The sequence below is a fragment of the Mercenaria mercenaria genome, chromosome 19 (genome assembly GCF_021730395.1).
Source record: "Mercenaria mercenaria strain notata chromosome 19, MADL_Memer_1, whole genome shotgun sequence".
Lineage (NCBI taxonomy): Eukaryota > Metazoa > Mollusca > Bivalvia > Venerida > Veneridae > Mercenaria > Mercenaria mercenaria.
Window position 1 is genome coordinate 26,315,997 of NC_069379.1, and position 13,704 is coordinate 26,329,700.

Genomic DNA, 13,704 nt, shown 5'->3' on the forward strand with positions numbered 1-13,704 from the left:
ATCCGTAGCGTAGTAGGAGATGTACTTTAGTCAGATTGGACCACTGCTGTAGATAAACGAAACAAAATTGTACCCCTACGAAAAAGTGTAAATAGATAAAAGAGAACCATTTAATTGTGAAAGTGTGGTGTTTAGTTTTGCCATTTGAAAAAAATGTCAGAAAGATAACAGAAAAATACAAATGATATGAAAATCTTATAAACTTCTAGTCGTTTTACAATTTGTCGACCCTCTTTTTTAAAAGATATTTCTTCTTATGACTGTCACAAAAATTTAGTACTTGTAGTTTTTCTTGCAGGTAGATACATGAAATAAGTGAATATTAATTTACTCAAAATAAAAAGCGAGTAAAAATATATTAACAAAGTGTCGGCAATCTATGGGAGGACCGTGTCAGCTTAGCGCACACAATGGAATAAATATATTCATTTATGCTAATATTTTTATGTCCCCTGTAGCAGGTTTATTTGATTACAATGCCTTGATTTTGCATTTATTTTACATTTTAAGAGTGTTCAGACAAAAATCATCCGCATACTGTTGCCAGCATGTAATTAAAGTCTTCCCACTTACATAAATAGGGAGAGCGCAGATCTATGGATCGCGTGGTCATAATTTCGATCCCTGGCGAAGTGTATGCTTTCCGTGTCGATTGATAAAAGACTATGTCTGATCCACCTCTGATTCATGTGGGGAAGTTGGAAGTTTCTCGCGGAGAACAGGCTAATACAGGTACTTGAGAATCCAGGAACACTGATTAGGTTAACTGCCCGCAGTTACACTACTGAAATACTGTTGAAAAACGACGTTAAACCCAAAGCAATTAAATAAAATTAGTAACAGTGTCCGCAACGCTCTGCTTTTAGCATTCATACTACTAAACACATTGATTATATCAAAGACCTACCACGGAATAATTGTATTTCTTGGTGTCCATGATGGTGATTATACGTGATTTGCATTTGTCATTTTGTAGTAGTGCTATAGTATATAACAATTTCCATCAAGTTCCATTGGGGGAAAAGAATGTCACTTGATTGTAGTGGCTCTTAAACATAATTACTCTTTAATTTGAAGCCAGTCAGCTATAATTCTGTTTCTTTGTGCTCATAATTCCAGGGCCAAAAATACCATTTTAAATGCACTCCTAGCATAATCGAGTAATGAACCGGGGGGTAATAGAAGGGTGATGTGACAATTACATTGTGTAGCCGCAAGATTACACGTGATGTGGTCACGTGACCAGTAGCTGAACAAACGTTGCAAAAGACGCAAAATATTTTCGTCTTCCCCGGAATTGTCCTTTCCTTCTTCCCAGTGTATTTTACTATTATAAATTGTAATATTTTGTACCGTGTTTTATGTCAACATTTTAACATGACATTCATGTCAGTTGTTTTGGGCCACTTGAGCTGGCGTGGAGCTCAGCTTGTCACAAAAACCTTAGGAAGACTGGTGGAAAGTTGATCATCAAGTATGATGTTTGCAAAATTGTGTGTAGGGTGTATGCTTCCAACGTTCAATCAAGTTTGCGAGATAAAATAAGAGGAAGAGGTTTTATGAAAGCGTTATTTCAGGGATAAATTGAATCAATACCTCTTTGGTAAAACAGATAAATTAAACATATTCTAAACAAGAACGTTTTCTGGTTGCTAAAATATTAATATAAAAAGACAAACAAATTGATCGAGTTTCAAACGTAAAAATAGAACATTTGTTCTATTAAACATTTTTAGAAATATCACACAATTTTATCAGGAGTGTTTATACGAAATAGTTTTCATTTTCCTAAAACTTGATCCGGACGACAACGTTTTATTATCAATCTCTTCATATTCATTTGGGGTTTGTGAAACAGAATATATCGGATGAATATACATGTAACTGTTTGTTCTGATGCCTTCTCGTCGGACTGCATCGCGTTCTGTGTTCACTGAAGGTCCTTCCTCAGTCTGGTCTTCAGTTGGCTCTGCATACACATGACCTGATAAAAATGTATTTGTATTTTTACAAAAGGAGAAAATCAGTTACAAACTCTTAATTCAATATTGCTTTTTCTACAATCAAATGCAGTGGGTTTCTTTTGATGTGTCAAATCATGTACGAAACAAGTAGTATAATAGCTAAACAATTTTAGCTCATTTACTTAATATGCGATTCCAAAATACAATATGAATATAAAGACAAAGGCATCTTAATGTACTGAAAGAACTTTTTTACAAACGGAAACTTCTTTCAAATTTGCACGTTAAACTTATTTATTATACACATGAATATGACAACGTATTCAAGTGTGAAACAATTCCACTTTAGATTAGTTCATATAAAGAAGAGAGAGGTATGATTCAAAGTTTAAAAATTGCGAATTGGCCGTGAATAATATAACTAACAATAGTTTAATCATTTCAGGAAATTAATTTCTATAGATCAAGATAATCTTCCGGATGAGTTGACTAGGGACCGAGTTGACTGTAAATTATTTACGGGGAGATCACTCCGTATCAGAGTGACAGAGTTGACTCAGTGTCACTACCGAGGGGATTCGGGTCTATGACATTTTACAAGCTATTTCCACAGGAGCCATGCAACGGATTATACTGTCTAACAATACAACTTAGAGCATCTGCACACCCCTTAAGAAAAGATTTTTTATTCCATACGGAAACCTGTGAAACTTTTCATCCACCTGTCCTAAAATCAGCAGTGTCATTGTAGTCTTTTTAACTTACTGGGAAATATATATTATGCTCTTTTCGAGATAAAGCTGGATCACGAGACGAGAATACAATCAATAGTGCAAATAAATGAAGATAACTAATAAGACACTGTAAGTTTTTTTTCAGACATGGGATACACTGAAGAAGATAGAAATTAGTAATTGTAATAACTAAAGATACGAGGTCTGTTACCGTTCTGACATAGCGCCTTGCAATACCACAGCACGTGCATAATCTACTAAACACTAAACATCAAATGACCCAGAAAAATAAGTTTGAAATGTTGACACATGCCCGGCCTTCACTTCACATTGGAACTAGTACAATATTTGCATTATCACTTCAGTGAAGTTTAGTCCTTTTATTGATTGGGACCAGACTCACTCTCAAAAATAACTCTGAAAGTTAACTGGATCACGAAGAATTTATAGTAAAGATAATGGGGGCTAATTTAATTCAATACATTAAGCTATTTCAGATGTGAGAACACTGTAAGCGCTATTAGTGTAAGAATTATTAAAATCAACCACGTACGAGTTGAACATAGTATCATATCGGCCTCCTTGACCGGGCGGTTAAGGTCGCTGGCTTCGAATCTCTTGCAGTTCACCGATGTGGGCTTAAAATTTCGTCTAGGGTGTAGAATTGTTCATGTTATGAAGCCATTCAGCTGAAGGTCGTTGGTGTTACCCAGGTATCTGTCATCGTCTAAAACGATGCCCTAAGGGACACCTAGGATCTACCTCCGCCATCAAAATCTAACAAAGCCTACATATCAACAACATTGTGTCGGTATAAGAAAAACAAAAAATATCGATTCTTAAAATGAAACCGTTATGTTATTCGAGTCACTTCAATGTGAAAGCTGTATCATGCAGACTGACATGTGGATAGAAAAGATTCATTCATATGCATGTAAACTGAATATAGAATTTTCAATACCTGAGTCTTCTATAATTCTACAAGCTGCTGTTTCGTGCTTATATTCAACTACATCCCTTGAACGCAAAGTCATTTCCTGTCGCTGTTTTCCATTTTGTCTTGAATATAAATTAGATAAGACAAGGTACTATTCATTTCATAAAGTATTAATATCAGTTTATTAAATTGTACATATTAGTCCAGTTGATTAAATTAATAGTCAAAGTATAGTCTTTCAATCAGGATAACTTTAAGGTTAAAACTCTGGGAGCAAAATAAGTAAGATCATTCGTCCTTCCGCAATACATTTGTTATCTATTAGTTTTTTTCTGAAAACTAGCAGTAAAAACAAGAAATTCAGAGACAAATTTTTAAGACACTGTTATGTTAAATTCTATTTCCAGAGCAATGATGACAGATCAAAATACCAAATCAGACTGCTGTTGAATATATATATGGGTATTTTCAATTATCTGAAACATTTAGATTACTTCTTAGATTTTCAAAACGTTTTGCCATTTGTAACGATACCCTTATCTCTATGTAGATGGCAATGTTTACAAATATGCATATTTAAGGGCGTCTCCGGAAGTTTTTGTGTGCTATTTCTTTCGCAGCAGTCAGTCTGTTACTATTACCTTCTGTTTTTTGTTAGAAAAGGTTGAATCATTTTCAGCCGGCATCGCACACCTCGCATTAATGCAAACAAACTGGTTGTTTTGATCAAAACGAGGGTGAAGGACGATTGATTTATCATACACACAAGAAATGGAACAATGCAGGCGGATAGTAGAGTTATGGTCCCTTATAAATATTAAACAAAATTCGAGAAATATCTAAATATCACAGAAAAAAAACGCATTCACATGTTTTTATGGTTTTTGTTACATTTTTGTACATGTATATCCAAGAAATTTTCCTAAAAATAGAAATCAAATATAATTTATAGTACATTATGTTTGTCATCTTCGAAATATTCCATGTACTTGGATGAAATTTTAAGAAAATTCATCCATTTGTCATGAAATTCATCATAGTTTGCTTCAGTTCTTAGTTTTCATTTTGGAATACCAATTTCAAATTGGTCATGCACTTATCCTGCCCAATACATAAAAACTGTCATGGTGACGTACCCTTATGATCGCTGAAAATGATAGAGAAAATATTGAAGCAGATTTATTTAGAATCTAAAACAAATCTTTCCATAGAAAAAAATCTAGGAAATATCCTTAAATATACACTTGATATTAATTATGTACAACATAAGTACAGTTACACACAATTCAATCATATCTAATTCAGTAGAATTACACATCTCGTGAAACATCCGTTAGCCTTATACAGTAAAAAATAATTTAAATTACTTTCATACGAATAGTGTCAAAATATTTATTTTCATATAATATGCCCTGTGGAAAGGGGGTCCAGAGAGAAACTAAACCCTGTAAAACATATGGATAAATACCGTTTCCTGACAAGTAAAATAGTTGTTACAAATGCATAGATAACCAGCACAGCTACACAAAGCGACAGAATCACGGTACCAACAGGTCTGGTGGTGCCAGAATTTCCATATTTTCTTTCTGTTTTAAAAAATAAAACCTATGTATCTCAAAACAAAATTATCCCTTTCTGTAAATATCATAATAACCATCCAGATTTCCTTAATCATTTTGTCTCCTGGGAAAAATAACAAGATGGATATTTTTACCCATTCTCAGACATTATTTCCAATAAAGTTTTAAATTTTGAAGACGGAAAAACTAACTAGTTAACAACATTTCAAATATAAATATAATTCATGTCCTTATTTTATTGTGAGCTGCTAAAATGTTATTATAGAAAAATGTATCTTATCAAATGAAATTAAAATTGATAAAAAGTTAGCTTGAATTTGAAACATTGTAAGTTAGGAAAAGGCAGGTAGTTAACAGAGATGATGAAACAGTCGGTAATCATAAAAAAAAAAAAAACAGAAATGTGGACAATTTTTTAGAAAATCTGTTGAAGTTGTTTTTCTTAAATCACTAATTTTTTGCGTTTAATTTCATCAGATTAATCCTTGTTGCTACCCATTCAAAATTTTAAAAAAAAATCCAAATACTTGCAAAAATCTTTTGGAAACAACATTATACATACCAATTTCCTTATGTGAACTACGTTATATAATGAGTGGATACATTCATTATACCTGTATGACAACTAGAATAACATTTAATATACGATTCTTTTTTCTAACATTTTACTGAAACAATAAAAAAACTGTTTAACAGAACATATTTACCACAGACATTATTGTCGAATAAATCTCTGTTTTACACCATTTTTCCTAATATCTTATTTTGAAGTTTAACTGTTGATGGCAAAATAATGTTTCAATACAGTACAATACATTTAATTATTGGTATTATGACTTCACTTTATAAATAATCCAATATTTGAATTTAAAAGAAGCAAAATCTGCAATACACGCTGGGACAAAATCAAATGGAGTTTGGTAACGTAGTTCACCATTATATAGTTTGCAGTCTATTAATGTGACGTTGCCGTTAATTTATGTTACGTAATTTTTCATAACCAAAGCCATATACTTTCTTGACAATTTTATATTGCAATACAGTAATTCTATACATCTTACTTATATTTTCACAAACTTCTTATTTTACAGTATTTTAAGAAAAGTGGATTATGAAATTTATGAATTCACTGGACTAGTCTAGCTGTGATGTAAAGAATCCTACCATATTTATTCAAAATAGACATATAGTCACCACAGTTAAGGAATATTGACTAGGGACCCCTATAAATACATGTATGAAGGCATAGCTAATGCTGACTAGTACTAAATCATTATATAACTACTAACATTTATGTTTACGGATTTCAGTTGAGATTGTTTTGATCCACAATGCGCGAAGTGTTGCTTTACGCTTAATTTTACAAATAAAAGTAGTCGCAGTTAACGTAAAAAATTGTGACTAAATGTAACTCAACTAAAAGAACAAGGAACAAAAAGGAAATGAACCTTATGCAGACTATAGCATGTATTTGGTTACACAGTTCACAAAAATGCTGATTTGTTAGAACTATATCCTTGCTTACGATAGAAATACAAGTTAAACATGTGGCATAATGTTTAAGTCTATAAAACCAATGCAACACCATTTTCTGAAATGATAAAAGCAATTCTGATCACAAATGAATTGATATGAACTACGTTACCATTTTGTGAACTACGTTACCATCTCCAGCATGCTCTCCATGTATTATACCTTAATAATGTTTGCATTAAATTTAGCAGTAACACAGCACAGAGTCATCATATTACCACCAGTAAATGTAGAAAATTAACATATATTAGTTGATTAATTACTTGATCTGTTACTAAACGACGACTGGTTAAAATCTGATTGTTTGTGTTACTTTTTCGATAAAATTACACATGGGACGCACCATCTTTGTTTACACAGAACACCATGAAGTGTAGTCAGTGCCTATGTGTATTGCTCCCCAAGAAATAAGTCCTAGATTAAATATTATACATTTAGCTAATTTGATAGTAACGTAATTCAAGGAAACGTAGTTCACTAAAAGTAGATTAAGTCTGTCTAACTTACAAAAACATGATGCACAGTAAAACTTTTATGCTTTAATATAATACTGTTTACTAATATGTATGCAGTGAGAAATAGGCATGCCTTTGTTTTTATTGCATATAAATATACATGGAAACTGGAAAATGTATAATGTATGATAACGTAGTTCACAAAATAATGTAAAATTAACGGAGTATCGATTTTAAGGTGCTTTTTAAAAATTTTATTAAGACATATGAACGAAATAATTGCATACTGTACCTTTTCTATGTTTTCACTGTCTTTGAGACTGATCATAGTACATATCTATACACATATTAATTTTTAATGTTCAACTCAAAATGGTAACGTAGTTCACAGTGATTTCTATGACAAGACAATATTTTAAAATATTAAATTCTTAAATTAAATTCTAAAGACTTTTTTATGTTTCTAAACTGCTCAAATATTTTTGCTAAGTTGTCTTTGTACATGTCACCTATACAATGACATGAAAGAAACTGAATACAAAAAGCATTTTTCTTGCAGAGGTTGTAGACAAAAGTTAACTACCCAGAGTTGTGACAGGGTACTTTTTGCCAATTTCGGACCCTAATACGTACCATAATATTATTAAAGTACCATTGTCAGTGGCCAAACATTTTTTAAAGTAGATAATGGTCATAGCTTTAAATCTAAGCAAACGTATTATACTTTTACTCTTAAATATGGAACAATATGCTTGAAAAGACACTTTTACTTAATTGTCCGCTTTTCCGTTTTTCAATGTAATATCTTTACGATGTCGGCAATATATATTTATATATGTTTTCGTAGCTTATTTAGTTTTAGTCATATTATGCAGTAGATAGAATTGCATGTATCTAATTATAAATTAGTACTAATTTTCCAAATCAAAACGTTCTTTCAATTGTCATTCAGGGGCGCCATTTCTCTTTGTATTAATGGGACTTATTTACAAATGGTATAAACATGTCAAAGGTTCTTACCCTGTGAACACATGACCCCTTCAAAACCTTCAACACATCCATTGTCACAGGATCCCGTCTGTCTATCGCATGTTCTGTTGCGACAATTATCACTGCATAAATGACTGCAATTTTCTCCGTAGAATCCAACCACACATCCTAAGCTACATTTTCCTGTTGGCCAATCACATACCTGATGACAACTTCCGTCCTGTAAACAGTCACCTGATAAACAATTTGGAGGACAAAGCTCAGAACAAAATATACCGAAATAACCTGGCTGACAATCGTTGCAATAACCTGACATATTGCACAAGGAGGTAATACAGTTCTCCGGGCATGGTCTATTGCAATAATCTCCATAGTAACCAGGAATACATGCATAGCAAGTTCCATCCGACCGGCACGTGCCATCCGAACACCGAGTAGGGCATTTTGTCTGACAACGCTCTCCCCAAAAACGATCTTCACAGGACTGGCAGGAAGTTTCTGAGGTACATTTCTTGCAGTTACCTGGACACGAAGTATTGCAATACTTTCCATGAAATTTAGGAATGCATCCTAACAAGCATGTCCCATCCCTTGTATCACATATTTCGTCATAACAGTTCTCTGGACACTTTGCGCTGCAATTAGATCCATACATTCCAGATATACACCGACTGCAGTACGTTCTGGTAAAGTTTGCTTTGCAGCTTTCAGAGCATCTTCCTGTGTTTTGGTCACATAAATCAGATAAGCAGCCATAAGAGCATTTCTTTCCACAGTTCTTGCCGTGATATCCATCTTTGCATTTTGTGCACTCCGTAATTGATAAACAGGAACGGCAGCTGTCGGAACACTCGTTTCGGCAGTCTTTACCCCAATACCCATCCATACAATTTATACATTTTGGCAATTTGAAAAATGATTTACATTTACGACAGTCGCCTGTTTCCCTGTCGCAAACTTCGTCTAAACACCCACTTGGACAAGTCATTTCACATCTTTGTCCATAATTTGAAGGCTTACATTTATAGCAAATACCGTTTACCGGGTTACAGTTACTCTCCGAACATCCACTAGAGCAACTCTGTTTGCATCTCTTACCATAATATCCGGCAACACACATAGTACAGTTTTCGTATGAATCACAAGTCCAACAATTCTTAGGGCAGTCTTGGTTACAAGCTGGTCCAAATCTTCTAGGAATACATGAACCACATGATTCTCCTACAAAGTAGTCTTGACAACTGCATTTTCCGGTTTCTTTTTCACAAATGTTGTATACGCATCCAGGAGAACACCTTTGTGAACACGTACGTCCAAAATATCCAGGTTTGCATTCAGTGCATTCATAATGCATCGCGCATGAGGCACAGTTTTTGGGGCAAGGTAAACAAACAGATTTCAGCCAGTAAAACCCTCTAGGACATGGCAAGCAAAATTGGCCATACTGATGGTAACCGTCGTTACATTCATGACATTCATTTTCTGATTTGCAAATTGTACACTTTTTCGGACATTTTCTACACCATTTTTCACCGTTGTCATAAGTTTTTATGTAGAATCCTGCTTTACATTCCGTGCAATTTCGATTTGATGAACATGTGAAGCAATTTGCTGAACATTTTTCGCACAGTAAAATACTATTCAAATAATACCCATCTTTGCAGCCGTTACAATAACCTGTCCAGCTACATTTACATCCTGTCTTACATATTGATAGGACAGATCCTGAAATCAAATAAGCATGCTTAACTTCGTAAGGCCATCGTATTGAAACGTTTTAAGAAAATTTAGAGTATTAGATTTGTTAGCTTATATATTTCCTAAAAGAAGACGTAAATGCTCACAAATGCACGGTAACATAACCATTACCCCTTTTACATGTAATTCCTCACAAACTACAATTAAATTTAGTAAAGCAGCTGTAAGATTAAGACTTACATAATGTTTATTTGATATTTTCTCCCAATTATATAAGAATATTTCATTTCAAAGACGGGAAGCCCCAAACATTTTATTTTGCAGAAATCTATTTTTCTTTTTGTATCTATGTTTATTGATATTGCTTATATTTTCAACGTTTGAAAATAAGTACAAAGTCTACTAAACATTATTGTACAATTTTAATGTTTTCATTATGTTTATGAACTAGTATTTCAGATGACTAATATTATCGGTTTCAACTCTGTATTAGAATATTCAACCGCTGTGTTTGCATTGAAATAAAATATTGTATTTATATATGAAACAATTCTGCATACAATCACAACAGTCGTCTAGCAAATCGTGTGTTATTTAATGATAATTTGATTACAAATTTAAGAAATAATATATCTCATCCAGTGATTTGTCGTTGAATAAATCATTTTTTGGAGTTCAGATGCGAAGGAATTACATCACGAGAGCGCAGCCCGAGTGATATAATGATACGCATCTGAACGTCAAACAATGATATATTCAAGAGCAAATCATTAAATGAGATATTATGACGTCAAATTGCCGCATGACGTCCGATATATTACTCCTCGGGTAAATGAAGTCCAGTATAATATCTATTAAAACATATCAATGAGCATGTCAAAATGAAAACAATCAAGGCCTTCTGGTTATTTATCGTCTAATTTACCGCGGTTCGTCGTTCAGATGCTTCAGTATTTAACCACTCGGGCTAACGCCCTCGTGGTTCAATCCCTACGCATCTGAACTCTGAACCGTCGTAAATCAGACGATAAACAACTCGAAGGCCTTGATTATTTGTTAAATAATTCACTGCTTCCTGCCTTCTTTGTTTAATAGGAAAATGAATCGGATCGTGTTAGAATATAACGTTATGAATGTATAGAGGGTATTACACGAGTTTCTTTTTATATTGAATTTCAACAAGTTTAATAAATTCAATGTGGAAAGTCACAAATGTAATATTCTTTTTATTAGATTTTAGCTTCTTCAGCCGAAACATAACAATCCACTTTATTTAACTATTATAAATTAATTAATTTGACCAAGGCCTCTGATACTATTAAAAGAAGTCAATGTCAAAGCTTTATTACACTAGTGTATTATCAGATTTATGTAATGGCTTTATTTCACTCCCGCGACGTTAGACATGTGATAAAAATGTTTATAAAATTTATCAAACTCATGCAGTATACGTAAATACATAAGTACTTACCGCAGTTTATGGTTAACAGCATGAAAGCGGTAAGGAAAAAAGAGAACATCTGAAATGAATTGTTCAGGGGTCTAGTAAATCAGCTTGTGTGATAGGGAATACTTTTTTCTTTAATACAAGATTTATTTATGTCAACAAGCGTGTAGCCACGACGAAAAGAAATGCTGGTTCTATTTTGGAACATATTAAGTCAAAGTTATTATCATTTCTGGTCCTTCGATGTACTTTTATGAAGGAGTACAGATGTTGTGCTTATCATTTCCAGTTATGAACACAATCACCCCAAGAATGTTATAATTTCGCTTGGTTTCGTCCTGGGGCCTCCGTGGCCGAGTGGTTAAGGTCACTGGCTTCATATCACTTGCCCCGAGGGTTCGATCCTCACTTTGGCGTAGAATTCTTCATGTGAGGAAGCCATGCAGCTAGTTAACGGCAGGACGGTAATTTTATCCAGGGACCAGCACGTGATGAAATAATGCCCAGATGAGAGCCTATGGTCTCCCACCCCCACGAAAAACTGGAAAGTCGCTATGTGATGTCAACTCAACAAAAACAAAAAATGCTTGCGTTCTATCCTTCCAACGGATTGGTTCATGTATACCAATGGATACTTGATTTTAGATACATACGAGATATGTCTTTGGGAACACCGCAGAAATCCAGTTATAAATACATGCATTTTCTTTCAAGCTTAAACAATAACCTTCCGACATATGGTTAAGCATTTGTCTTTTACATTACGTGACCAGATACATACCTTTAGCGGTGATATTTTTCTAAGTCTTTGCTGTAAAAAGAAATACACACAACTGTATATCAAAAAGAAAGGTTCAGCTTCATTTCGTATGTATGAAGTAATTCATTATATGTAAGAATACAGTAAAGACTTTGGACAAACTGATTATTGAAAAAAATAGTTCATAAAATATAAATGTTTACTATCAGAAATACTTTTAAATTTTGTGAGAAAATTAACAAAAAACAAGAGGGCCAAGATGGCCCTAGGTCGCTCACCTGAGAAACACACCATAACACACCGGTTTAAACATGTTTGACCTAGTGATTTCATGGAAAAAATATTCTGACCAATTATTATTAAAATTGGAGCAAAAATCTTAATTATAAACAAGTATTATTTGATTTGACCTTAGGCTAGTGACTTAGTTTTTGACCCCATTTTCGAACTCGGCCTAGATTTCATCAATATACTTTGAACAGTACTTTAGATATATATTTGTGTATACATTATGTAGCCTATTGTACATTGTAATTTTTACGCCAAAATGTTTGTAACGTAACGTCATCTTTTATGACGTCTTATATTCATGACGTTTTTTTTTTATTTCATATCATATTTGTTGACTTCCTGATGAAGACTTAATAAATAGTCGAAACGTTGAATGAAAATAGAGTTAGCCTTGTATTTCTCCTGTTCTCTGTAGATTTCATCATGGTAATCCTTCTGACCAAATTTAATGAAGATTAATTGAAAAATACAACCTCTATCGCATACACAAGGTTTTTCTTTGATTTGATCTAGTGACCTAGTTTTTGACTCCAGATGATCCAATTTCGAACTCGGCCTAGATTTCATCAAGGTAATCATTCTGACTAAATTTCATGAAAATCGGTTGAAAAAAAACAGCCTCTACCGCATACACAAGCTAAATGTTGTCAGACAGACGACAAACAAACGAAGGACGCCGGGCATCGAGCGATCACAAAAACTCACCTGAACATTATTTTATACATAATTTATTTTAGGTCGATTGTGAAGAAAGTTCTACAACTTATATAAATCACTCCCGACACCTTATTCCTGATGGAATCCATCGCCGCGAGGGTATGAGAGAAGAGCCCAGTTTCCCTTTTAATGCTGAGCGCCAAGCAAGGGAGCTACTGGTACCATTTTTCACGTCTTTGGAATGACGCGGCCAGGGATCGAACCCATGACCTCCCGCACTCGAAGCGGGCGCTCTTCCACTAGGATATCGAGGCGGTAGCATTGCTAAGGTTAGCTAAAAACATATGATATGGCCGAAATAAAACAATGTAATACTTCGAACAAATAACGTAATTTACAAAACATATAGCATCCACATTGATTGCTCTTTCCTGACGAGAAAAAAAATGTTATAGTTGACATTTCAGTATAGCTTGATCATTTCTAATTTGCTTAAATATTGTGATTGATGATAAATCTGAAAGAAAAAAAAGAAAAATACTCAAAAATGTTACATATACACATTTTACCACATCCGCATAATTCGTAATTATTCATTTTGCATTCATTATTATCAAAACAGAATCAATACTTCCCTGTCTGTATCCTAAATCTTCGC

At 33.6% G+C, this 13,704-nt stretch overlaps 1 protein-coding gene across 3 annotated transcripts; it reads right to left on the reverse strand.

The window, feature by feature from the left end:
• Positions 1-1,686: 1,686 nt before the first annotated feature.
• On the reverse strand, positions 1,687-13,704 carry LOC123542130 (multiple epidermal growth factor-like domains protein 10). Of its 3 annotated transcripts, XM_053531988.1 has the most exons (6): positions 12,120-13,704; positions 11,363-11,411; positions 8,224-9,918; positions 5,104-5,221; positions 3,660-3,757; positions 1,687-1,984 (listed from the first exon to the last, which is right to left on the reverse strand). In XM_053531988.1, exons 2-6 carry the CDS (start codon positions 11,409-11,411, stop codon positions 1,755-1,757), a joined length of 2,190 nt encoding a protein of 729 aa, XP_053387963.1. In that variant the 5' UTR covers positions 12,120-13,704; the 3' UTR covers positions 1,687-1,754. The 3 variants fall into 3 exon arrangements, 2 of the variants coding, with proteins under 2 accessions (XP_053387963.1, XP_053387964.1); XM_053531989.1 differs by lacking the exon at positions 11,363-11,411; XR_008368733.1 differs by lacking the exon at positions 5,104-5,221 and having other exon boundaries at positions 1,846-1,984.

What these genes read in the sequence shown, in the direction of transcription:
- LOC123542130 (XM_053531988.1), bottom strand. Translation starts at nt 11,411, where the DNA reads ATGTTCTCTTTTTTCCTTACCGCTTTCATGCTGTTAACCATAAACTGC. An exon ending in GCTGTTAACCATAAACTGCG is followed by an intron (nt 9,919 to 11,362) that starts GTAAGTACTTAT and finishes ATTTGATTTCAG; the next exon opens with GATCTGTCCTATCAATATGT. An exon ending in ATTTTACTTGTCAGGAAACG is followed by an intron (nt 3,758 to 5,103) that starts GTATTTATCCAT and finishes TTTATATTCAAG; the next exon opens with ACAAAATGGAAAACAGCGAC.